General features: G+C 40.2%; 3 protein-coding genes and 1 pseudogene across 6 annotated transcripts; all 4 read left to right on the top strand.

The window, feature by feature from the left end:
• The first annotated feature begins 728 nt into the window (after nucleotides 1-728).
• Nucleotides 729-3660, top strand: LOC120739022 (annotated as a pseudogene).
• A 6698-nt stretch (nucleotides 3661-10358) lies between these two features.
• LOC120739192 (immunoglobulin kappa light chain-like) lies at nucleotides 10359-14036 on the top strand. Its single transcript, XM_040040895.1, has 5 exons — nucleotides 10359-10782; nucleotides 10929-11636; nucleotides 11725-11847; nucleotides 11932-11972; nucleotides 12072-14036. The coding sequence occupies exons 1-5, from the start codon at nucleotides 10632-10634 to the stop codon at nucleotides 12189-12191; spliced, it is 1143 nt and encodes a 380-aa protein (XP_039896829.1). The 5' UTR covers nucleotides 10359-10631; the 3' UTR covers nucleotides 12192-14036.
• Nucleotides 14037-15659: 1623 nt separating this feature from the next.
• Nucleotides 15660-18919, top strand: LOC120739020. Its single transcript, XM_040040629.1, has 5 exons — nucleotides 15660-16054; nucleotides 16995-17702; nucleotides 17800-17925; nucleotides 17997-18019; nucleotides 18115-18919. The coding sequence occupies exons 1-5, from the start codon at nucleotides 15901-15903 to the stop codon at nucleotides 18217-18219; spliced, it is 1116 nt and encodes a 371-aa protein (XP_039896563.1). The 5' UTR covers nucleotides 15660-15900; the 3' UTR covers nucleotides 18220-18919.
• A 3748-nt stretch (nucleotides 18920-22667) lies between these two features.
• Nucleotides 22668-27006, top strand: LOC120739145. Of its 4 annotated transcripts, none has more exons than XM_040040837.1 (6): nucleotides 22668-22837; nucleotides 22925-23623; nucleotides 23705-23830; nucleotides 23917-23960; nucleotides 24063-26281; nucleotides 26366-27006. In XM_040040837.1, the coding sequence occupies exons 1-5, from the start codon at nucleotides 22780-22782 to the stop codon at nucleotides 24174-24176; spliced, it is 1041 nt and encodes a 346-aa protein (XP_039896771.1). In that variant the 5' UTR covers nucleotides 22668-22779; the 3' UTR covers nucleotides 24177-26281; nucleotides 26366-27006. The 4 variants fall into 4 exon arrangements, with proteins under 4 accessions (XP_039896771.1, XP_039896769.1, XP_039896768.1 ...); XM_040040835.1 differs by having other exon boundaries at nucleotides 22668-23623; nucleotides 26366-26523; nucleotides 26724-27006; XM_040040834.1 differs by having other exon boundaries at nucleotides 22668-23623.
• Nucleotides 27007-27303: the final 297 nt, after the last annotated feature.

Raw genomic sequence — 27303 nt, 5'->3', positions numbered from 1 at the left:
AAATCCACATAGATGGATCTACAGTCAAACTGCTTCATATATTTTGGCTCTCCAAAAGTACCTATGTTTTAGAAATGCATTTTTGAGTCTTTTTATGAAATATTTGTACACATAGTATCTCCATCTTCATACTCTTCAAGATCTTAGTGTGAAGGGGGGTCCCATTAGATATCTCTCTTAGTGAGGATGATGTAAACACAACTGCTTAATTTTCTCTGCTGGCTGGAAGACTGTCTTTCTAAGTAAAGAACATTTTCCCTGCTACATTTGGCCAATTTGGATTAGAGTCATATTCATATTATGTGTCATATTCATCTTGAATCTCCTTATAACTGTAAAAACATAATTTTGTATTTATTTGGTTTATCTTTGTCTAATTTTAACATTTGCTATAGTTCATCCACATTGTTCAGAGATGCTCTTCAGCATGTTCAAATACAGCTACTGTTTTCTATCAGCTCCTTGACCTCTGGCAACACTAGAGATGATTGTGCTGGAAAGACCTTCCAGATAAGCAGTTTCTGAAATACTTAGATCAGCCAACCTTACAAAATAAACCATATTCATTCACCAGAGAAGGAGGAAACTTCTGTCTATGTACGGAGGTCAGTGTCTCAGCTACTCTCTATTGGCTCCTGGCAGCTGTGCTGTCAGTTATAAAACCAACAAGTAACAAATGTAATAACACGGTCAAATGATATTACAAAATTCAGTCTTGTTTTTTCTGTTTATGTCATTCACTGTGCACATTGTGAGGGTTTTTTTCCCCACTATAGCTGACTGTGAACATGTGATCATGTTTCCTTAAAAAGACATGCTGTGTCACTTCTGCTTGGCCAATCAGGAACAGTCTTCTGTAAGAAGAGTGAAGAAAGGTTTGAGATTCTTTTCATTCAGCACGATTATTTCAAGAAGATGACATCTGGGAAGCTTGTCATCCATCTCTCATGTTTATTCTTGGGGGGAATAGGTGAGTTTGATTTTGAAAGTTTTAATACATTTTCATGCTTTCAGGATTCCATAACCTGCATTCTTTTATTTCACTTCAGCTCAGACAAACAACCTGAATACCTCTTCTTCTGTTCCTCAAGAAAGACGTTTCATATCAGTTAAAACTGGGGACAGCATGACTTTGCATTGTTACAGTAAAGGTGATGGAGCTCCACGGTTTTACTGGTATAAGCAAACTTTGGGAGAGAAACCAAGACTCATTTCTACCTTCTATGTATATGAAAACAATCCCACATTTTATGATACATTCAAGAGTGATCCCCGCTTCACCCTGGATACTCAAACAGGTCAAAACAACTTAATAATCTCAGACTTCTGACTCAGGAAGGTACTACTGTATATGTTCTTATTTGTACACATCAACATTTTCAGAGAGCATTACTGTTGCTGTTAAAGATTCAGACTTGAACATCAAGGCTGTGGTCCAACAATCAGCTTCTGAGACCATCCAGCCAGGAAGCTCTGTGACTCTGAACTGTACAGTATACACTGGGACTTGTGATGGAGAACACAGTGTTTACTGGTTCAAAGACTCTGAAGAATCTCATCCAGGACTCATTTACACCCATGGTGGCAGGAATGATCAGTGTGGGAGGAAAGCCAACAGAAGAACACACACCTGTGTCTCTAACTTGACAATCACCAGCCTGAATGTGTCTCATGCTGGGATTTACTACTGTGCTTTTGACTCATGTGGACACATACAGGGAGTGCAGAATTATTAGGCAAATGAGTATTTTGTCCACATCATCCTCTTCATGCATGTTGTCCTACTCCAAGCTGTATAGGCTCGAAAGCCTACTACCAATTAAGCATATTAGGTGATGTGCAACTCTGTAATGAGAAGGGGTGTGGTCTAATGACATCAACACCCTATATCAGGTGTGCATAATTATTAGGCAACGTCCTTTCCTTTGGCAAAATGGGTCAAAAGAAGGACTTGACAGGCTCAGAAAAGTCAAAAATAGTGAGATATCTTGCAGAGGGATGCAGCAGTCTCAAAACTGCAAAGCTTCTGAAGCGTGATCATCGAACAATCAAGTGTTTCATTCAAAATAGTCAACAGGGTCGCAAGAAGCGTGTGGAAAAACCAAGGCGCAAAATAACTGCCCATGAACTGAGAAAAGTCAAGCGTGCAGCTGCCAAGATGCCACTTGCCACCAGTTTGGCCATATTTCAGAGCTGCAACATCACTGGAGTGCCCAAGAGCACAAGGTGTGCAATACTCAGAGACATGGCCAAGGTAAGAAAGGCTGAAAGACGACCACCACTGAACAAGACACACAAGCTGAAACGTCAAGACTGGGCCAAGAAATATCTCAAGACTGGTTTTTCTAAGGTTTTATGGACTGATGAAATGAGAGTGAGTCTTGATGGGCCAGATGGATGAGCCCGTGGCTGGATTGGTAAAGGGCAGAGAGCTCCAGTCCGACTCAGACGCCAGCAAGGTGGAGGTGGAGTACTGGTTTGGGCTGGTATCATCAAAGATGAGCTTGTGGGGCCTTTTCGGGTTGAGGATGGAGTCAAGCTCAACTCCCAGTCCTACTGCCAGTTTCTGGAAGACACCTTCTTCAAGCAGTGGTACAGGAAGAAGTCTGCATCCTTCAAGAAAAACATGATTTTCATGCAGGACAATGCTCCATCACACGCGTCCAAGTACTCCACAGCGTGGCTGGCAAGAAAGGGTATAAAAGAAGAAAAACTAATGACATGGCCTCCTTGTTCACCTGATCTGAACCCCATTGAGAACCTGTGGTCCATCATCAAATGTGAGATTTACAAGGAGGGAAAACAGTACACCTCTCTGAACAGTGTCTGGGAGGCTGTGGTTGCTGCTGCACACAATGTTGATGGTGAACAGATCAAAACACTGACAGAATCCATGGATGGCAGGCTTTTGAGTGTCCTTGCAAAGAAAGGTGGCTATATTGGTCGCTGATTTGTTTTTGTTTTGTTTTTGAATGTCAGAAATGTATATTTGTGAATGTGGAGATGTTATATTGGTTTCACTGGTAAAAATAAATAATTGAAATGGGTATATATTTGTTTTTTGTTAAGTTGCCTAATAATTATGCACAGTAATAGTCACCTGCACACACAGATATCCCCCTAAAATAGCTAAAACTAAAAACAAACTAAAAACTACTTCCAAAAACATTCAGCTTTGATATTAATGAGTTTTTTGGGTTCATTGAGAACATGGTTGTTGTTCAATAATACAATTATTCCTCAAAAATACAACTTGCCTAATAATTCTGCACTCCCTGTACTGTTTGGAGAAGGAATCACGCTGGTGTTTGGGGGTAAGTAATAGTATAGAACCCAAATCAGTCACTGATATTATACCATCAAACTTAAAAGAAAACATAAAATAAAGAGAAGTCTATGTTCAGGATGCCTTGTTCTTTACAGATGAGGCAAAATCTCTTGTCTTGGTGTACGTCTTGAGTGGAGCATTGACTTTTACCTCCACCCTGGTTGTTTTACTGGCTTTTCTTTTCTACAAGATGAGCAAAAGAAACCACTTCAAATCAGGTACTGGAAAAAAGTGCTGCATTTGACAGTTTTTATTCACTGATTTGGACTTTTAAGTGAGACTGCTGTTTTTGTATTTTACATTCAGTCCATCAACAAGCAAGACTTTCTATTCCTTCTGTTTTTTCCTTTCCAAGATGGCGGCGCGTGCACACGCAGCGGCTTCTCTCTCTCCCAAACAAACTACTTTTTCGTGTTTTTCGTCCTGTAAGTTTTTGTAAGACTTTGTCGCGTCTATCTGTGTGCAAGCGAGGATATGCCCGAACACTTCTTCTCGACATCGGCAGAAACAAACTTTTTAAGTTAAACTCTGTGGACACCGAGAAGCTGAAAGATCTGGGTCTGCTCCGAAGGCCTACTAAATCACCGACCCCCACTCCCGCACTTCGCCCACAATGGATGCGCCTCAAGCGGTGTGAGAGGAAGCAGAAGAGGGGTAAGCGCGGTGGCATCCGAGCTAGGCTAGCGGCTAGCCCACACAAACCCGCCATCCCCTCTATCGTTCTGGCCAACGTACGCTCGCTAGAAAATAAACTGGACGACATCCGACTGCTACGTTCATCTCAAAGGAATGTAAAGGACTGCTGTGCTTTTGTGTTCACGGAAACATGGCTCAGCGACAGTGTCCCGGACCGCGCCATTCAGCTCGACCAGCTAACATGCTACCGTGCTGACAGAGTCATCGTCGCGGGAGGTAAGACCCGCGGGGGAGGACTTTGTGTTTACATCAATGATGCCTGGTGTCGCGATGCTGTTGCGGTCTGCAAACACTGCTCACCAGTGCTGGAGTTAATGGTTATTAAGTGCCGGCCATTCTATCTACCGAGGGAATATACAGCCATACTACTGTGCGCTGTGTACATCCCTCCCTCCTCCAATGTCAACAACAGGAATGAGGCACTGAATGAACTGTACCAGCACATCAGTGAGCAGCAGACAGCCCATCCTGATGCTTTTCTCATCCTGGCTGGGGATTTCAATCATGCAGACTTAAAGTGCGTGTTTCTAAAAATACAACAACACATTGACTTTCCAACAAGGGGAAATAACACACTGGACTTTGTTTACACCACCCAGAGAGGAGCTTACAAAGCTTTTCCCCTCCCCCACCTCGGCGCCTCAGACCATATCACTGTCATGCTAATGCCTGCCTACAGACCGCTCGTTAAAGTCACCAAACCGGTTCGTAAGCAGATAAAAGTGTGGCCAGAAGGGTCTTCAGAGGCTTTACAGGACTGCTTCAACACCACAGACTGGAACATGTTTAAGCAGGCTGCCACCTATAACAACACCACTGACCTCCAGGAGTACGCAGAGACTGTTACTGCCTACATCAACAAGTGTATTGAGGATGTAACAGTCACGAAAACCATAACTGTCCGGGCCAATCAAAAACCATGGATGACAGGAGAGGTCTACAGGCTGCTGAAAGCTCGGAATGTTGCCTTCAGAGATGGAGACGAGGCAAGCCTGAGGACAGCTAGGGCCAACCTTTCCCGTGGCATCAGAGAGGCTAAGAGACAGTACTCCAGGAAAATATCGCATCACTTCAAAGACAGCAGAGACTCACGGAGCCTGTGGCGGGGCATTCAGACCATCACAGATTACAAGCCCCCACCACAGACCTGTGATAGCACTATCCCCCTGCTGAACGAGCTGAACACTTTCTTTGCTCGCTTTGAAGTCCAAAACAGCACCACTGCACAGAAGACCCCACCCCCTCCTGGTGACCAGGTGATGACCCTGTCCCCGGACAGCGTGAGGAGATCCCTCAGCAGGATCAATGCACGTAAAGCTCCGGGTCCTGACAACATTCCTGGTCGTGTACTGAGAGACTGTGCAGTGGAACTCACTGATGTCTTCACAGACATCTTCAACATATCACTCATCCAGGCTGTCGTCCCCACATGTTTTAAAGCCACCACAATCATTCCGGTTCCAAAAAAGTCATCTCCCTCCTGCTTTAATGACTACCGTCCAGTTGCACTTACTCCCATCCTGATGAAGTGCTTCGAACGACTAGTCATGCAACACATCAAGACTGTCCTGCCCCCCTCCCTGGATCCCTTCCAGTTTGCGTATCGGCCCAACCGCTCAACCGATGATGCCATCTCCACTGCACTCCACTCAGCACTCACACACCTGGACAATAAAGACTCATATGTTCGAATGCTGTTCATAGATTTCAGTTCAGCATTCAACACTATAATCCCCCAACAGCTCACCCAAAAACTGGTCCAGCTGGGGCTCAACACCTCACTGTGCAACTGGCTGTTGGATTTCCTCACCGGAAGACCTCAAGCAGTACGGGTCGGCAGTAACACATCCAGCACCATCATTTTAAACACGGGGGCCCCGCAGGGATGTGTGCTGAGCCCCCTCCTCTTCACTCTGCTGACCCATGACTGCACTCCATCATACAGCTCCAACCTCTTCATCAAGTTTGCGGACGACACAACGGTGGTGGGTCTCATTAGCAACAGGGATGAGACCGACTACAGAAGTGAGGTGAGACGCCTGGCCACGTGGTGTGCTGACAACAATCTCTCTCTGAATGTGGAGAAGACAAAGGAGATTGTTGTGGACTTCAGGAGAATGCACACCCAACATGCTCCTCTGACCATTGACGGAGCGTCTGTGGAGAGAGTGAGCAGCACCAAGTTCTTGGGTGTGCACATCACAGAGGATCTCTCCTGGACGTACAACACCACAGCACTGGCCAAGAAATCACAGCAGCGTCTCTTCTTTCTCCGCAAACTAAGAAGAGCAGGAGCACCAGCCCCCATCATGCACACTTTCTACAGAGGCACCATCGAGAGCATCCTGTCGAGCTGCATCACTGTGTGGTTTGGAGCCTGCAATGCGTCCTGTCATAGAACCCTCCAACGCATAGTGAGAGCTGCAGAGAGGATCATTGGTGTCTCTCTCCCCTCCCTCCAGGACATTTACAGCACCCGTCTCACTAAAAAAGCCCTTTGCATAGCGGCTGATCCCACGCACCCAATGCAAAGCTTCTTCAAGCTGCTGCCGTCGGGGAGGAGACTGCGGAGTCTCCAGGCCAGGACCAGCAGGCTGAAGGACAGCTTCATCCATCAGGCTGTCAGGAAGCTTAACTCCCTCCCGATTCTGCCCCCTCTCCCCTCTCTCCTCCACGGTCTCACTGAACTCTGTCACACACACTCACACACACACACTCTCTGACTCACTCACTGGCCTGCACCAGTTACCAGTCACTTTGTGGAGCATTGGACTGCCATTACCTCATAAGACTTTGTTGTTACACTATCTCTTACCGTACATTACTATATCTCCATTTGCACTATTTGCCTATTTGCACTACTCTGCCTGGTTTGCACTCAATGTCATTTACCCTTATATTGTATATTGTATAGCTTTCTTGTTATATGTAAAATTGTATTATATTATTTAATTTTATTTAATTTTTTTTACTTTAAAATATTTTACTTGCATTTTTAATCACTCTTATATTTAAATGTTCATTTTCTATTTTATCTAGGGATTGAGAGTAACGAAGTTTCTATTCTCTGTATGTCCTGTACATGTGGCAGAATTGACAATAAAGTTGACTTTGACTTTGACTTGACTTTGACAGGTATGTTTCGTTTGTGTAGCATACATTGCAATTAAAATAACAATCAATAAAATTTCTGTACACAGCACTTTTAATGTTTATTTTATTTACTTTGTTTTTTCATTTCAGATTTTAGCCACAATTTTTTGTGACAAAAACGTGATCACATTTTGATCTGCATCTCAAATTTTTTCCATGAGTACCTACTGAGATCGCCTCGACATGACTTGTTTTTCATTACAACCAAGTACCATCTAATGTGCACAGAAGGTCGTTATAGCTACGTGCCCAAAGGTCCCACAACGTCACTTGTATGTGACACGAACGCTACAACAAAGGTGGGCGTTGTCATGATCTGCAGCTGCAGATTGTGTGAAGCAGAGAGAGGACCAAGGTGCAATAACACAAGAGAACAGGAACTAGTTTTAACCAAAGACGTGCCGTTTATTAGGTTGAATGTAAAAGTACAAATCAGACAACCCAACTAATAACTAATCGAAACTGGGAAACACAAAGGAATAGAGACACAGGGGGATGAGAACAGATGACCTGACAAGGAACAACAAGGAAACCCACACAATATATACACAAAAGGGTGATTAGGGAGAGTGGAGGCACATGGGAGCACAGGAGGGACAAATAACGAGACAGGGGAAGCAAAACTGAATGCACTGAATACTGAATACAGGGCGAGACACTGTCAAAATAAAACAGGAAGTAGCACGAACACAGAGACTCAAAAACACACAAGCTTGACACCCAGATGGGGATACATGAAGATGGAACATGTGGGGGGGGGGGGTCGGGACACAGGACACCAACACAAACATGAAAAACAGATGGGAATGAGACAAAGGCAAAAAGCAGCCTAGCTAACAAAAACCCATAAACCAGAGTACAAATAAACTCAGAGACATAGCAAGAACTAAACTGAAGACTAAATAAAACCAAACTTAAACCTATATAATCTTCCTCAAACCTAGAATCATAAATATGAAAAAATAAACTCAAAATGCTTCATCAAAGACGCAGCACCGTGACAGATGTCACGGTGATTTTATACCTGCTGCTTAATCTGTGGTACCTGGTATCAGGTATTATCGCCTAATGGAAAATCCTAAAAACCGTGTGGAGCTGTGCTGAGCTGATTGAAGCAGGTACTAATGGAAGTCTAAAGAGCTTGGATAGAAAGCGACTGGACTTCTTTAAGTTTCATGAAGACATTTCACCTCTCATCCAACAGGCTTCTTTGGTTGTAAAACCAAATGGGGGAGTGTTCCAGTGGGGGTTGTCACATGAGCCAAGGTGTGAAAAAAGATGTGGATCATTATCACCATAGGTCTTGGGTGAAACCATTGTGAGACTTTGCATCACCCTATCATGTGACCCATTGAGGTCACCGGACAAAAGATATGAGTGGGGGTTTAGATACCTGGGACAGGATCTCAAGACTAAATTGTAGGTGGCGAACAGTTGGTGTCGTAAACCACCCCCTCTGTTCAATGATGGTTGCTTTATGTGGTGCTTTACTTCTGAGCAAACTAAAAGTAACATAGTGTATGCTGTGCAGTGCAGCGAGGAGTGCTCAGACCTCTACATTGGCGAAACTAAACAGTCACTCCATAAACACATAAACACAGGGTACCTCATAGAATAGCCAGCTCTTGTGACGACATCCAGTAATAGTAGAAGTGAGACATTTTTAACCCTTTAAAACTGGTCGGAGCGGCACGCTCTGTTTTGCATAACTATTTTTAAATCCCTGTAGAACCGGAACCACGTAAGCGAGCGCAATAATCTTTTTTGCACATGAAACCGGAGGAGTTGTACTTACATCTTATGCCATCAGCTTGTCCTAAGTCAGGGTTTCTTTCCACATATGGCTTGGCAAAAACAACATAAAAAGCATTTTGCTAGTGGAGTCCTTTGGTGCTGCAGAGAGGCACCATCCAGGTACAGAGGGAGAAAATGTGGAGCTGTTGGCGACATGCAGCACTGTTGCTGAATTTTGGAAAGCAAATTACGTCCAGGCTTAGGTCTTTGTGTTGATGTTTAAACAATGGAAAATCCCTGCATCCTTAAAACTACAGAATCCTATATGTTCAAATTTACATTAATAAATATGGTGTATCTGAAGTAAGTACTGAAATAAAAACATGCTACAATAAATAGCTGTAAGAGATTAGCTTGGAATAATATGTGTCCCTGATGTTTAAAAAAAGCCATCTCCTCTGTTTGCCTGTGGTACATACGGTTCCTCCTCTTCCTCCTCTTTCTAGGGTTTCTGCTGCCTGAGGTATTCACTGAGCACGCGGTCAGTTGGGGCCATCTTCCTGATGTATTCGTGGATGTAAACTGTCTCATCCTGGACTGTGGTGCTGACTCTCACCAGTCCCCGGCCTCCTTCCTTCCAGTTAGCATACACCCTCAGGGCACTGGACTTGGGGTGAAACCCTCCATTCATGATCAGGAGCTTCCTGGTCTTGGTGTCAGTGGCTTCCATCTCCTCCTTTGGCCAGCTTATTATCCCAGCAGGGTACCTGATCACGGGCAGGGCGTAGGTGTTTATAGCTCGGATCTTGTTCTTACCGTTCAGCTGACTCCTCAGGACTTGCCTAACCCTCTGCAGGTACTCAGTGGTTGCAGCTTGCATATCATTCTCGTCATGGTTCCCATTTGGCTGTGGGATCTGCAGGTACTTGTAGCTGTCCTCGATATCTGCAATGTTGCCTTCTGGTAGTTCGATCTCCTCAGCTTTGACTACCTTCCCTCTCTTTGTTATTATCCAACTATACTTCTTCAGTCCGAATGATATTCCGATGTATATCCTGCTGGTGTGGATCAGTGAATCAATGTCTCATTCGCTCTTGGCATACAGCTTGATGACATCAAGCTGTATGCAGGAGGTGGCTGACAGCTGCTCCATTCCGTAGTCTGTATCTGTAGCCAGTTCTCGCTGAGGGTTTTCAGACCTATATAATTTATGCTGCACTTGAGGAGCTCTAGCATGCACTGAAGATTTATATATGCAAGTAGATATTAGATTTAATGTGAGAGTCTGACAGTATAGAAACTCATCCTTGAATGAGATTGGCCAAATTTAAATCAGGTATGTTTTTTGTCTTTATTGTTTAAATAATAAAGTAATAAATAAATACATAAATTAATACATAATTACAATATTTACTTTCAGTGTGTTCCTTTTCATTAGCACATGTATGCAGAGATGAATATTTATTGACTTTAAATCAACAAAGAAACTGGTTGATTTATTTCTTTAAACCAACATCAGATTCTTCGTTGTTGCTTACCTGGCATTCAGTTGAAATCCACAGGTATAGCATCGCTAGCAAAGTGACTGACTGTAAGATATGTATATATGTCAAGAGATTACATTTTATATAGCTCTCACCATGCAATATTTCTGAGACACTGAGCTCAACACTATAGGTAGCAGGTGACATGTGATCAAGTTTCCTTAACAGGACATACCATGTCACTTCTGCTTGGCCAATCAGACTCACTCTTCTCTCTTAAAAGAGGAGAAAGGGTCAATACTCTTTACAATGAGCAGAACGATATGAGCACAATGACATCTGCACAGTTTGCCTTCTATTTGACATGTTTGTGCTTAGGGAAAATGGGTAAGTTTTTTTTTTGTGTTTTTGTGTGTGTGTGTGTTTGTGCGTGTATGTGTGTTTTATAAAATGCAGTTTGAATCTTTTAAAATGAATGACGATGATTTCATGAGACCATAATTGTGTTTACTTTGTCTTTCATTTCACTTCAGCTCTGACAAAAGACCTCAAATTCTCTTTTTCTGTTCATCAAGAAAGACGTTTCATAACATCTAACAGAGGGGACAGCGTGACTTTGACTTGTTTCTATGAAGGAGATGTTGCTGCGAGGTTTTACTGGTACAAGCTGACATTGGGACAGAAACCAAAGCTCATTTCTACTCTTTACAAGTTTGACACCAACGCCACCTTTAGTGATGAATTCAAGAGTGATCCACGATTCACAGCTGATGCTGAAAAAGGAAAAATCTACTTAAAGATAACAAATCTGGACATTTCAGACTCTGCTACTTACTATTGTGCAAGTAGCTATTCATTTAAGTTTGAATTTGGAGAGGGCACTATCATCAACATAAGAGGTTCAGAGTTGGATATCCCAACTTTAGTGCAGCAGTCAGCTTCTGAGACCATCCAACCAGGAGGCTCTGTGACTCTGAACTGTACAGTACACACTGGGACCTGTGATGAAGAACACAGTGTTTACTGGTTCAGAGACTCTGAAGCGTCTTTCCCAAGAATCATTTACACCCATGGAGGCAGGAATGATCAGTGTGAGAAGAAACTCAACACACAGACACACACATGTGTCTACAACCTACCAATGAAGAGCCTGAATACGACTCATGCTGGGACCTACTACTGTGCTGTGGCCTCATGTGGACACATACTGTTTGGAAACAGGACCAAGCTGGACTTTAAGGGTGAGTAACTCGGATGGCTTATATTATAATATTTCATAGGAGCTAGCTGGAAGATATATAATGTTTGCTGGTGTCTTAATGTCCACAGATGATGGGAATGCTGTGTACTTCTTCAGTGGAGCTTTGGCATTCAGCACACTTCTAAATGTTTTAATGGCTTTCTTATTGTATATGGCCCACAAAAGAAACTGCACCAAGCACCAATGCCCAGGTACTGCAACTGCTATTGTTATTGTCAACATCTAGTCAACCATCATAGCATAATAGTAAGAACACTTTATCATTTTCTTTTCAGAGTCTCATTCAAGAATATCCCCGCCTTCAACAAATGCAGAGGTAAATTTTGGTGTTGACTTTTGCACACTATCATTGTAAAACATTATTAGCCTGTTTTAAGTTGTATATTGTTATTTTGCAATTATATTTTATTATTAGGTCAAGCAAAATGAAGAAAACCTCCATTATGCAGCTTTAAGGCACCACAAGGCTGACAGACCAAGAAGACAGAGAAACAACAGCAAGGCTGAATGTGTCTACTCAAGTATAAAGCAGTAGAAATCAGTGTGTGTTTTTGTGTATTATAGTTATCTTGGTAGTTTTTATACTTAGTATATTTCTTCAAAGCCTTTAAATGCTAAAGAATAAGACACTGACACGATATAAGCATTGCAGTTCTGTAACTTCATGTTTAGTTTTTTCGCCAAATAAAACACTTTTTACTGTGTGTGCTGGGATTAAACCTTTGAAGCATTTGTATGAGATGGTATCTGTTGGAAGTTGTTGCTTTCTTGAGTGTTTTATCTTTCTATAACACAATACTTTTACAGTGACAATAAATTAGGACAAATAATGAGCAGACCTTTTACTTTTTTAATACAAAAAAACGAATCAGTTTCTCTACTGTTTCTACAGACTAACCATAAAGAATAACCAATTCTATCACTTATTTCAAACAGGTCATATCTTGTCACTAAGTACAAGTATTGGTTCCTAACCTAACAGTTTCCTGTTCAAAACCTCCTTATAACTGCTGCTTACAACTACTTTACTAAGAAAATGGATGGAATTACAATCCACTACAGCAATGACATCAAGATGCCACTGATTTTAGCCAAAATCTGTACAATTTGGCATTAGCTGAAAAAAAAAAAAAAAACAATGAGAAATGAGTGGGGAAGGAAACAATTGGCGTAAAATAAATGAATTCAGGCACATCCTCATTTGTCAAACTGCCATATGCACACAAGAAAAGATTCATGCATCTGTGTGCGCACACACACACACACACACACACACACACACACACATTGAGTTCCCTGGCAATTACTATGTACCCAGTAGACCCTTTCTTCCATTTATCTGAACAACATCCATTTCTTGTAGCTTTAGTGTATGTTTACTTGAGGCCTTGCCCACACGTCACTGTGTGGCAGCTGCAGTGCAGTCCTTACCTTTAAATCTAACCTGTCTTCTTCCTCTATTGTTCTGTCTTTATTATCTTTCTCTATCTCTGAGTGAAGTTGGCTCTCTTTATTTTCTTTCCCTCTGAAATACAGCAGCTGGACCTTAACTAGCAACATACTATGCGACAAACTGCACACAGTTTTGGTGTTTTCTGATATTTGTTGACATGAAAGAAGCTTTTCATCTGACATTACCTGCATGTTGGTCTGGGCTGGTTCTAGACAGGCATATATGAGGGGGCAGACAGAAATGTAAAGGGGGCACATAGAGGCAATCCAGGCAGGTAAGGGGTGGGGATTGGGTGAGGTGCTCTGGATAACTGTTTTTGTCATGTAATTGGGTTGCACTTTGTCAGGCCTCTACCCTAAGACATGACAGACTTCCCACATACCAGACAGGTGTGGCCCGGATCTGGTGTCAAGCAGGCACTACTGGCTGACTTCTGGCATGGTAAGTAGTATGTAATCCAGATAGGAGCCAGGCCTGGTGTTGATGGCACTGCATGCCATATCTGGCCCGATTGTGGTTTGGTTTATGTGGCCCAGGCTTATAGAAAACAGGTCTGGGTCGATTCTGGCATCAAGCTGGCAATTATGGCACTGTTTATGTTCCTATTTTAGTTAGAAGATCTAAATGCCATGTTGAAATACTATACTGCTATGATAGCCAACTTACAAATGCAGTTTTGACAGGTTTGAGTGTACACTTTATCCAAAACCTAGTGAGGGTTTACTCATGTTTACCACTAGGTGGCTGTAGCTCAGGAGGTAGAGCAGGTCACCTACTGATCGGAAGGTTGGTGGGTCGATCCCTGGCTCCTCCAGTCTGTGTGTCAAGAGCGTGAACGTATTTAAGAAGCACTGAGTTTAGAGATAGTGTGTGTGACTTGGTGAATGTGCCATGTTGTATAAAGCATTTTGAGTAAACTGGGAGAATAGAAGCGCGCTATATAAGAATCAGTCCATTCACTGTCTGAATAAACATGTTTCTTTTACTCTATTATGTTCCAGCACATGTTGTTATTACATGGCTCGATTAAGGTACATACGCCTGGAAACGGCAAATCACGTCAGACTAAAAGACCGGAATCCAAGTTCCCCAACAGGATTGCTCAGCATCGTCATTGTGAGAAAAAATTAAAATAAAGGAAGTTACATTTAGGAACGTCACTGTATCTTAAACATAAAAATATAATGCTACTTTAGCTTTTCTTACATCTTCAGTGAAAGTAATCAACTTAAACCATCATGCAACATCGTTTGCAATAACGCTGTTATGAAATTAAACCCAGCAAATAAAATTGTAGAAACATAAATACCTGCTTGTTGCGGTTTCAGGGAGTTCAAATTAACATAGACACATTAAGAGCACCACATTGCCTGCTGTAGCGTTCTTCACAGCTGCACTTCATCTCAGAGGTAAGTTAATAAATTGAATTGAACACACGAACACAGTGTACAGTCGAGTCTTAATAGCTTACTTACAACTGCGCTCGTCAGGCACTCTTTTTGGCTGCATTAGTTATTATTTTTACATGCTTCCATCTCCCACTCGGTGACAACTTGTACTTTTCCACTCACTCAACACTGAACACAGTGAACAGAAAAATGTGTTTAATTCCTAAACAGTTAATGCAAACCCTGACTGAAGTTTAACCCTTTAAAGCCGGTCGGAGCGGGCACGCTCCGTTTTGTGTAACTATTTTAAAATCCTGGTAGAACTGCAACCACGTAAGCTAGCGCAATAATTTTTTTTTGCATATGAAACCGGAGGAGCTGTACTTACATCTTATGCAATCAGCTTTTCCTAGGTCACGGTTTCCTTCCACATATAGCTTTGCAAAAATTTTATTAAAAGTACTTGCAGTAACAAAAACATAATATTACAGAAACACGCTTTGCTGATCCGATTAGCTGTTCATAACACTTCCTATGTTGGAATAGATGTCAGCGAGAACTATCGCATATCCGCTATTACCTGCCCGAAACCGGACGTTATGTCATTTTCGCGGAAATGTAGTTTTTTACCTTCAGGATCCTATAAGCCTGTACTGGTGTTTTTAAAAGTTATGTTTGAATTTATGACTTTGTTTTTGTTTCTGGGATCCTTAGAACTCAAATTGCACTGCTGGAAATAGTTTATTTTGTTGCACATGCTGTTTTGTTTTTGCAAATTTGCATTATAATAGTTGTTTTAAGTTTTCCTGCAGTATGTAAAATTTGGTGTATTTTAAAAATAAAACTATAAAAACTATTTTGTGCAACTTTTTTGTATTTACAGTTTTGAGGGATAAAGCTCTTAGATTTCTTATAACCTCTTATAACTAGAAATATATGTTAAAAAAACCAAAACGATTTTCAAGTTTTTTGTAGTTTATTGTCTTTTTTTGCAATTTATGTAATTACTATGCACTTAATGCAATACATATTATTAAAATTCGGGCTATAATGGTTGTATTGATGTATAGCAACTTGAAATACTCCCAAAAATGGCACTACAGCATGTAAAAAATACAATATAAGCTCTCGTGGACTTGGTTCTATGGTACGTCTTAAAGGATTAATTTAAAATTCAGAGGCAAAAGTACAAAACAATTGTATTCGTCCAAAGAAGTTCTTACTATGAAAACAGACAATAATGAACATTATATTTCACGTTTACTAAAAGTGTGCTGCAAAAGAAACAGGTTATAATGTAATAGCCGTCTTTTACCATCATTTATGTTGTTTCCTAACAGTCCAGACACTGAGCTTAAGATATATGTGTCAGCCGACACGTGATCAAGCTCCCTAAATAGGACATGCTGTGTCATTTGTGGTTGGCCAGTCAAACACAGTCTTCTTTGAAAAGCAAAGACAGGTTCAAGAATCTTTTCATTCAGCACCAGAGTCTGAACACGATGGCATCTGCGCAGTTTGTCTTCTATCTGACATGTTTGTTCTTGGGGGAAACAGGTGAGTTTTTTTAAAACTGCAGTATGCAACGTTTACCGTTCTTCCATGTGTCTCAAATGATCAGATCATACTCACAAATTCTTTCTTCAGGCAAAGTTACTTAAATTCCAGGATCTGGTTAATTACAATACATCCATAATTTTGTATAAAGCTTATACTAAACTTTTACCGGCAAATTTACAAACTAGATTTGAAATTCGAGAAAAGGTTTATAATGTTAGAGGATTTGGAGAATTCAAATTACCCAGAACTCGAACAACCCGTAAAGGTTTTTGTGTGTCTGTATGTGGTGTGAAAATCTGGAACAGTCTGAGTTTACAACTGAAACAATGCAAAAATATTCATAGATTTAAATTTCTCTACAAACAGTTGGTCTGGTCACAGTATACTCAATGATGGTTTTTTAGTGTGCTCTGTAATGTCTGTTCTCTTACCATTGCTGGTATGGATTCAAAAAAAAAAAAAAAAAAAAAAAAAAAAGACTGTGCGTATGTATGTACATATATGTACATGTGTGTGTAGATATATATGTATGTATATGTATGTGTGTATGTGTGTGTTTGTTACTTGTAGTTATTACTGCCTGTTACCTGTGGTAATGTAATTTATAATTTATATATTCTGTAGTCAGTTATGAAGGCTCTAATTGTTGTTTGCGAGCTGCAGTTTAGATGCTTGTATGCGCCCGGGGCTGTTGATGGGACTGTATGCAATAATGGGCGTAGCTGCGGGAAGTATATTGTTTTGTTTTTTTGTTGATGAGTGAGTATAGGGGTGGGATTTAATAAGTTTTCTTCGTCCCACTCCTTTTTCAGGCAATTTTTGTTTTTTGTTTTGTGCATTTTATGTTCAATATAGGTATTTGTTGTGCCTGGAAATGAACAAATAAATGAAATGAATGAAATGAAATGTTCATTTACGTTCTTTCATTTTATTTCAGCTCACACAAATGACCTCAAATTCTCCTTGTCTGTTCATCAAGAAAGACATTTTGTATCAGCTAATACTGGGGACGATGTGACTCTGCACTGTTTCTATGAAGGTAACGATGTGGCAAGGCTTTACTGGTATAAGTTACATTTGGGAAAGGAGTCAAAGCTTCTTTGTACTGTCAACACAGTGGACAATCAAGCCATGTTTCATGATGAATTGAAGAGTGATCCACGGTTCACTGTGAATTTTGAAAAAGGAAAGATTGACTTAAAGATAAGTGATCTGCAAATTTCAGACTCTGCTACTTACTATTGTGCAAGCAGCTATGGGTACAGGTTTGCATTTGCAGAAGGTACTGTCATTGATGTAAAAGGTTCAGGGTTGAACATCCCAACTTTAGTGCAGCAGTCAGTATCTGAGACCATCCAACCAGGAGGCTCTGTGACTCTGAACTGTACAGTACACACTGGGACCTGTGATGAACAACACAGTGTTTACTGGTTCAGAGACTCTGAAGAGTCTTTCCCAAGAATCATTTACACACATGGAGGCAGGAATGATCAGTGTGATAGGAAACCCAACACACAGACACACACCTGTGTCTACAACCTGCCAATGCAGAGCCTGAATACGACTCATGCTGGGACCTACTACTGTGCTGTGGCCTCATGTGGACACATACTGTTTGGAAACGGGACCAAGCTGAAGTTAGAAGGTGAGCCACATTCAAAAATATATTCAATTCCATTCTCAGCTCATTCCTATAACACAGCTGAAGATTCTGCATGTTCTTCTTCTCTTTCAATTTGCAGATGAGGTGGGATTTCTTTACTTGGTGCATGTCCTGAATGGAATTGTTGCATTCACTTGTGTCCTTAGTTTGTGTTTGATGTCCGTATTGGTTGTAATGACAAAAAAGAAAAGCATCCACTTCACAGGTAAGTGTTGTTGTAAAGTTTATTCATGCATTGAATGTCATGTGCTAAAAAGATTTTCTTCTTTTTTTCAGAGTCTCATGGAAGCTTTTCAGAGGTAACTAAAAAAATGAAGATTCTGTTCTGTTTTGGTTCAGCATTTTTTATCCTTCAAAGAAGCACATTTGTGATTTACTTTTTGCCCTTTACTAGGATCACCAGAACATTTTAGGGGAGAACAAAACAAACAGATCAAGAAGACAGCGGGATGATACCTGGAGTGAATGCATCTACTTTACTGTAAAGCAGAAGAGCTGAAAATGTTTCATCTTTGTTTTAAAACGCTGTGATATACAGAGACAAAGTACAGAATTCCTTTATCTATAGTTTTGGTTTTATGATTTCACCTAAACGTGGTAACTGTAGAGATGTTCTTTCCAATAAATCTACTGAAGAAGCTTTTTAAAAACAAACATGCAAGTGCTTTTCCAGTTTATACCCATCCCAGCTATTCTGGTACTGTTTTATAGACAGAAAAAAATGAACACAAATACTGTTATTCACTGGCAAACAACTACTTACTTTAAATATTAAGCATGGCACACTGTCAAACGACATAGAGCTGTTAGGATCATTCTTTGTTTCAGTGTCAAAAGCTGAAGCTTGATCGTTTTTTGTGAGGTTTTGCAGATTTTAAGAACTATCTCCATGTGACCCATCATACCTGTGTAGTCATTCATCAACATTAAATTAAAATAAAAAATAATAATTACGGGATAACAAAGATCAGCCTTCACGCTTTAAATGTTTTCATGAAGTTGATGATCCATGATTTGACTTTTCCATAATGTAATGAGCAACTGTGATATCAGGCTGTAAGAACAATCATATTTTTAACAGTACTGGAGAGTAAAATTTTACCTCCAATTCTTTGCATCAGCTGTCAATGAAAGCCTCTTGTTCCAGTATATCATAAAAATAAAGGACTGTAAAGAGTACACCGCTGCTGTCTTTTTAGTTCTCCTGATAATGACATGTTTATAATGAGCCCGAACTTTCCAACCTGTTTATTTAAATTGTTTTTGTGCATCACAACATCACCCTGAACAGGAAAGAGAGGGGGGTTTTGGTCATCATGTGCTCTTCAGATTGAAAGATGTTGTAGGACAGATTTAGTCTGGGATCCATCGTTCATGAGTGTTTATGGAGTATATTTGCTGATCTGCCTTGGGGTGCCGCTCTATGGGCTCAAACTGTGGTCATAAATATTTTGTACTTGTAAATCAAATGCGTAGTCGTGAACTGAGTTTTGTAACCATGTAAACTGAAAGTGTTATGTTTGTGCATCTACATACATCCTGTTTGTATGTCTTCTTTGTGTGTGTGTGTGTGTTCGCAAAAAATATTTACACAAGTTACAAATTATTTTTGTTAAGGTCTGGTTACAGATGCATAGCAAAAAACTATGTGTAAAACTCCACACTCTAGTTCCCTGGCTGTGTGTGACTTCCAACTTGCAAGTAGTGATGTGTCGGTCACGAACAAAACAGCCCTAGAGCCGGGTCTTTGAACTGAACGATGTGAGCCGACTCGTGGGGTTTTGTTTTCTTTCTCTCACCCTCTATCTCACACTTTTTTCCGCTTCACTCCGCACACGAGCCTTGTGCTTTGCACTGGGCAGAGGGGGGAGGGGCGGTAGTTACACTCGCAGTAGCACAGGAGCAGAGCGGGAGGGAGAGAGAGAGAAAGAGAGCCAGGGACAACAACGTCACATTAGAAAGGTATAGTAATCATCCACAACTATTTTCAGTTGCAGATGATAAAGGATTCAGAAAGTTTATTCATGCGGGCCTATATGACAGAGAATGTGCATCTTCTTTTTGTTTTCATATTTTCATTTATATTTAATTGTGTTGTGGTTTGCAGTGTTTTGTGTTGTTTCACTTTAAATTTGTTTCAAAGGAAAGAGCTGAAAATTTAAATAATTAAAAGTTGAAATGTGAATAGTAGGGGTGCAACGATACACAAAATTCACGGTTCAGTTTGGTTCGATACTTTGGTGTCACAGTTCGATATTTTTTCGATACTAAAAAAATGTTCATGCCTTTTTAATTTATCATTTATTAAAATTATAAATATGTATTTTAACTCAAAAGTACAGTTTTTAAATTTAATGTTGCTGAAACAAAATAATAAAAAAATTAATCTATCTGATTGAGGAATCACTCATCTTTGGAAAAGAGAGTTTATTACAGAGAAATGTCTCTTTCCAAAATAAAAGCTATACTATCCGCTTCTTCTGGGCTATATTCTCAGCAGCATATTAAACAGATCAGGTCCTCATAAGGAGAATCATGTGCTAACGGCTGTCTAAATGACTCGGGTAAAGTTTGTAGCATGCATGCTTGTTGTTTTTGTCTGCTTCCACTTGTCTTTGCACTAGGATGATGTCGGGGTAAATGTGCAGTCATATTCATTTTGTTCCCACTAGTGCTGTCAGCGTTAATCTGAAATGACGTTAACGCCACAACACGGCAAATCTCCGTTAACGAGCTACCATGGATCGCCCTGTGCGTGGGGCTGGACGGCCAACACGTTAACGAGCTAACTGCGCTAACACACTAGTTCCCACCAATGTAATTGAGCATTGCGTGGCACATCCAACATACTGTTTTACTTTTTTCTGTGACGCGCTTACCTTCAGGGTCATACGTCACATGAAAACCAAAATAGTTCCAAACGCCAGATCTGAATGAGGGTGGGGGAGGTTCAATTTGCCATGTTGCAACAGAGAGCTTAGCTTCTGTCTTGCAAGCTTGCCCTGCGCTCAGTGAATCTGCGTTCGACTACTCCGCCTAGGCGGCACTGTCGAGCGCAGATCCACTGAGCGCTCAACACAGACAGCATCGTCAGAAGGAAAGTTGATAAAATACATTAAAAATGTTGTATTGTTCGATGCAAAAGCACTGTATCGAACGGTTCAATATCGATACGAGTATAGTTGCACCCCTAGTGAATAGTTGGTTTTTGTATTATATGATTTTGTCATGCTCCCCGTGTCTGCCCGGCAGACTCAGGTTGGCTACATATGATTTCTTGTTTACATTAGTAATTCCTTTTGTGCATATTTTTATATTGTTGTTAATAATTAATTAATTAAAGCAACAAAACAACCTGAAGAGCTCTTTTTAATGAGCTGAGCTGAAAGAGCCGGTTCTCTAAAAAGAGCCGGAAATTCCATCACTACTTGCAAGTATGAATTTTGACCCAGTTTTTCTTCCTTGCTGGTGATTGGTCAATGTAATGTCAATCCCAATTTTAACAATCCAATCAGAGAACAGATGGGTGTGGCTGTCGAAGGAGTGCTTTACTGAGCTTCAGGTCCTGGAACGGTAAATGTCCTTTCACGTGTCAGCATTTTTCACACAAAATTTGAAGGAATATATATATGTTCATAAATCACACCAACTGTCATGGTCCTCTAGTCCTCCTGCCTCTCTCTCTGTCTGTATGGATGTGTGGTGGAATCCTTCTGGGATCTCCATCCTCCTCCTGGACGCACCTGAAGCAATCAAGCTCACCTGTTTGCGACGTCAATACATGTTTCATTAAAGACTTCCTGGATTTAACACACTCCAAAGCTTCGCCACTGTACATCCCATTACTGAAAGTTATCATCAGAGTTCTTGCTTTCTCTCTGGAGCTCCTGCCTTTGGGTCCATCCCCTGAGAGAGCCAGCCTGCGACACCATGACCTTGAATTGGCTTATGGATGGACATATGCTGACATCAGCATGCTTTCATAACCACATCACAATTGTTGCTCATGACAGTTCAACTGTCCTTGTGTTCCTTCTCTTACCCCAACCGGCCGCAGCAGATGGCCCCGCCCCTCCATGAGCCTGGTTCTGCCAGAGGTTTTTCCTTCCCACTGTCGCCAAAGTGCTTGTTCATAGGGGGTCATATGATTGTTGGGTTTTTCTCTGTACCTATGAAGCGCCTTGAGGCGACTTTTGTTGCGATTTGGCGCTATATAAATAAAATTGAATTGAATTGTGCTTGCAAATGAAAATTCTGAAAAGAAGTAAAGAATAATGGATAATTCAGGAAAACAATTGTCTCTTCTTCTGGTACACTGTGTCATTGAACTCAAAATTTTAGAACAGACTGAAAAAATACCTGTAAAATTGGGGGTATTGCAGGATTGTCATCAAGAATCCCTCACCAAGCATACTCACCTGGTAGGGCGTGTCCCACATACTGATGGCTGTGTCCTGACTGTAGACAAATTTGTATGCACCCATCACCTCATGAAGTTGTAGTCTGCACCCATATTAGTCCTCTAGTTCGCACATATGTGAAACATATGTATTTCATGTAAAATAATTCAAAATGAATAATGCTGCAAAAAGATGTGAATTTTAAGTGAAGATTCAAAATATTTTATTCAAAACCAATATTTTGAACAACAAATTAAGAGTAAAGATAACATTTATTTAAAGCCTTTTTTTAAATTTTTTTTTAAAAAGTGGTCACGTAAAAATATAAAATCTGTCCAGCTTTACATAACTATACATCTTCCTGTGTTTCATTTAAAATACTATTATCTTCTTTTTGCATGTCTTAGTGTGTGATTCTGTATAAAGAAATCACACTACAGGAGTTGGAGTTGTAAATAAAATATTTGATGTTCAAATGAAAAAGCGTTAACTTTGTTTCTCATCAATCCAGAATGAAAGCTTAACACTATAGGTCTCAGTCGACATGTGATCAAGCTCCCTAAATAGCACATGCTGAGTCATCTCTGGTTGGCCAATAAAATGCATTCTTCTCTCTTAAAAGTGAAGACAGGATTGAGACTCTTTCCATTCACCACAACATGATGACATCGACACAGTTTGCCTTTTATCTCACATGTTTGTTTCTGGGGCAAATGGGTAAGTTTCTCTTTAAACTACCGTCTGAACCTTTTTGCCATGCCTTCATGTGTCCTGTGTACTTACTTGGTTCTCATTTTATTTCAGCTCACACAAATGATTTGAAATTGTCTGTTGATCAAGAAAGACGTTTTATATCAGTTAACACTGGGCAAAGTGTGACTTTGAATTGTTTTTATAACGGTAACGATGTGGCAAAGTTTTTCTGGTACAAGCTGAACTTGGGACAGAAACCAAAGCTCATTTCTACTTTGTACAAGTACGGCACCAATGCTACGTTTCATGATGAATTCAAGAATGAATCACGATTCACAGCAGCTACTGAGGAAAGAAAAATCTACTTAAAGATAACAAAAGTGCAAATTTCAGACTCTGCTATTTACTACTGTGGAGCTTATGGCTACATGTTTGAGTTTGGAGAGGGTACTTTTGTTGATGTAAAGGGTTCAGGGTCGAACATCCCAACTTTAGTGCCTGAGTCAGTATCTGAGACCATCCAACCAGGAGGCTCTGTGACTCTGAACTGTACAGTACACACTGGGACCTGTGATGAAGAACACAGTGTTTACTGGTTCAAAGACTCTGAAGAGTCTTTCCCAAGAATCATTTACACCCATGGAGGCAGGAATGATGAGTGTGAGAGGAAACCCAACACACAGACACACACCTGTGTCTACAACCTGCCAGTGAAGAGCCTGAATACGGCTCATGCTGGGACCTACTACTGTGCTGTTGCCTCATGTGGACACATACTGTTTGGAAACAGGACCAAGCTGGACTTTAAGGGTGAGTAACTAGGTAATATTATTATAAAGTACATAATAGTATAGTCAAGGATCTTTAATGTTTCCTGGTGTCTGTCCACAGATGAGGGGAACTGTTGTGTCTCTGTGTATTTCTTGAGTGGAGCGTTGGCATTCACCACACTTCTGAGTGTTTTAATGGCTTTTTTATTGTGTGTAACCCACAAGAGAAACAGCACCACGTGCACAGGTACTGCAACTGCTATTGTTACTATCAATATAAACTCAATCAACCCAGCATCATAGTTAGAGAACTTCATCCGTTGTTTTTTTTAGAGTCTCATCCAAGAACGTCACCTCTTTCCTCAGCAGACACAGAGGTAATTTTGTGTCGACATTCAAATGTTAACAACTGACTCAATTTATTTTCAGTCTTTTAAGTAATTTTATGCAACTGTATATATTTTATATTTTATTATCAGCACAATGAAGGAGACATCCATTATGCGGCTTTAAGGGATCCGAGAGCTGGCAGACCAAGAAGAAAGAGTAACAACAGCAAGGCTGAATGTGTCTACTCTAGTATGAGGCAGTAGAACTGGATGAGTTTCTTATCTGTTTTTGTGTTTTTGTTATTTTTAACAGGCTTCAGCATTTAAAGACCCAAAGACATTTGTTGTCTGTGAACTTCCTGATATGAGTTTTGCAACTTTATATTAAGATGAGTTTGATTTTGTTCCAAACAAAACAGTTTTTAGCCTGTGTGCTGGAATCTGAAATTCACAGTGTTTATATGTAGTAGATCCTGGACTCAGCTCTGCATTTGATTTAAATGCTTATAAACAGTGTCATAAAAAATAATTGCCACTTTCCTGATTTCATTTCTTTTAGCGTTAGTCTTTTAACATTAGTCAAAGATTTTTTTTTTAAGTAAATACAACAAATTACAATACAATACAAACATATTAACTATGATTAACCAGATTTTTTGGACAGCTGAGTGGGTGAGAGATTGAAATCTCCGTGGCCGCCCCCTGCCATCACAGCTGAGGTGGTAAAACGACTTGACACCCAGCCTTACGTGTTAAAAATGAAAATGAGTGCTAAAACAAAGCTTTTCTATCTGCTACTATGTAGATTATCTTTTTTTTAAATCAAAGATAAATCAAAAATATATGTCTGCTCAATATGTTATCAAAGAAATGCAGATTGAGTAGTGGAAATGATTTCTGTAATTTCTAGATTTTAGGTGTGTAGACATGATCCACAGTTTAACTTTTTATTCATGTCTGGGACTGAGAAGGACTGTGTCGCCAACCCTAGCATCACCCATACTTTTGAACAAAAAGAATAGTTTTAAATGTTGCAATGGTTTAACTCTGATTTATGTTTAAGTTGAGCAATATAATAATGCGAAAAGTTACGAATGATTTTAAAGACAGGCTTAATTCAGTCTCAAATTGTGATTGACAAACAGTTTTAAAGAGAAAAAGTATGTGGATTAAAAGGATTATGCTAAAGTGAATGTGCTAATGGAATCTAAACTGGATAAATCGTCATGTGAAGCTTAATCATATATGACTGAATGTTCTAATGTAATGAAATTTTCCATGTTAAAAGAGAGAAAATTATAAAGTGTTGTTGAAGATCAGTGACTGGATATTTAAGGTAGAAAGGTGGGCACTTGACAAAGTATAAACTGAAACGTCCGGAGACACTCTGCTGTTCCCTTCGTCTTCTGCGAGATGAGCAGTTCAGAAGATTGGATCCCAGAATTTCACTGCTGGAAATTCTAGCAGGGACAACAGAGGGATTAACCAGCTGGGCAGACTGGTGCTGGACACTGGTCATGTCCATGGTTACTGGATGGACAAAGGAAGCATTCATTAATCTCAGTCATTAATTTAAGATTCAAGATTTAAGGTCTTTATGGTCAGTACAAAAATATACACAGTATACAGCGTACCGAAATGCCGTTTCACCCCAAGCCCCGCATGGTGCATTTATGAGAATATAAAACAAATTATCTCCAAGAGATATAAAACTATAATAAAATAAGAGCTAAAAAGGTACTATTACTAACTATATCTATGTACAATACACAACGACAGTAACTATGTGACTGAGGTGTGCAGATAAGCATATTGTTCCCACGTCCAGTTTGTAGTAAATTTGTGGAATTTTGTGTTGTTTTTGAGTCTTTTGGTGAGTTTTATGACGTGTTTGTAAAACTGTTTGTGTTTTTCGGTCCTTTGGTGGTAGTGAGTTGAGGGCTCTGAGTGCTTGGGGGCGGAAAGTTCTTGCAGTGTCTGGTCGTTACGGTTTTGATGCTGCGAAACCGTCTGCCAGATGGAAGGAGGGAAACAGTCCATGTGAGGGGTGGAAAGTGTCCTTCACTGTGTTGTGACCATCCAGCCAGGAGGCTCTGTGACTTTGAACTGCACGGTACACACTGGGACCTGTGATGAAGAACACAGTGTTTACTGGTTCAAAGAAACAGAAGCATCTCGTCCAGGACTGATTTACACTTATGGAGGCAAAAATGATCATTGTAGGACGAAAATTAACCCACAAGCAGACGTTTGTGTCTACAACCTGCCAATGAAGGATCTGAATCTGTCTCATGCTGGGACCTACTACTGTGCTGTTGACTCATGTGGACACATAGTGTTTGGAAACGGGACCAAGCTGGACTTTGAAAGTAAGTACATTCAAGAAGAACATCTACTCCCACTCTAAATTCCTACAGCTGAACACAATTGTATTTCTCCTCCTTTATCTGCAGATAACATGGACTCCTTTGTCTTGAAAGGAGCTGTTGCATTCATGACCGTTCTGACTATATCACTGATTTCCACTTTGTGTGTGATCATCAAGATAAACGGCTGCTGCTGCCCAGAATGTCATCCAGGCTTTTCAAATTTCTCCATGAAACACAAAGAGGTAACTCTTGGGTTAAAAAACAACTTTGTTTCATAAGTCACAACAGATTATGAATATGTGAATGTTAGAAACTATAACACTTGAACATCGAAAAAAGGTGCTTGTGTGAATGGGTAAGTGAGGCATGTTGTATAAAAAGCGCTCTGAGCTGCATTTACCATCGAATGTGTAATTCAATCTTTGTACTTTGTTGTTACCAGGAGAACAAGAGCAAGACTGGTGACTTCTGGAGTGAATGTGTGTACTTCAGCTTCAAGCAGTAAAACTGAAAATGTTTCATCTTTGTTTCTTTATAACAGAGCAGAACCTAATATTTTCACTTTTTAAAGTTTATCATGACTTTTCTAAAGTTTTATTTTTTAAGATTTCAGCTAAATGTGATGACTTTAGATTGCTGCTTTTCAATAAAACTCTTAAACAATTCATACAAGTGTGTTTGCAGTTTATATTTACCTCAGGATTTCTGATACTGACAGAAAAAATAAAAACTTCTGAAATAAACTGGGTGCAACTGTATTACTCAAGAAAGTGTTTGCAGCTCTACCAGCTCCACTGCAGAACTAGAAATGTTTCAGAAAAAAATCTCTGCTTCACAAAATAGTGTCGGGGGCCAAACTACACAAAACAGGTGAGGAGGGCAGAAAGAAGGACACAGGAAAGTCTTAGAGAATATTTCAAATTAAAGACCACATGCAGACAAGACCATCAGCTTCTTAAAAACTCCTGATTTGATTTGATAGAACAAAACTGTGTCAGAGACTAAAGTCACTGATATGAAAA

The sequence above is a fragment of the Simochromis diagramma genome, unplaced genomic scaffold, assembly GCF_900408965.1.
Source record: "Simochromis diagramma unplaced genomic scaffold, fSimDia1.1 OVJJ01000317.1, whole genome shotgun sequence".
NCBI classification, from domain to species: Eukaryota; Metazoa; Chordata; class Actinopteri; order Cichliformes; family Cichlidae; genus Simochromis; species Simochromis diagramma.
This window is presented reverse-complemented; position numbering and strand designations above follow the sequence as displayed.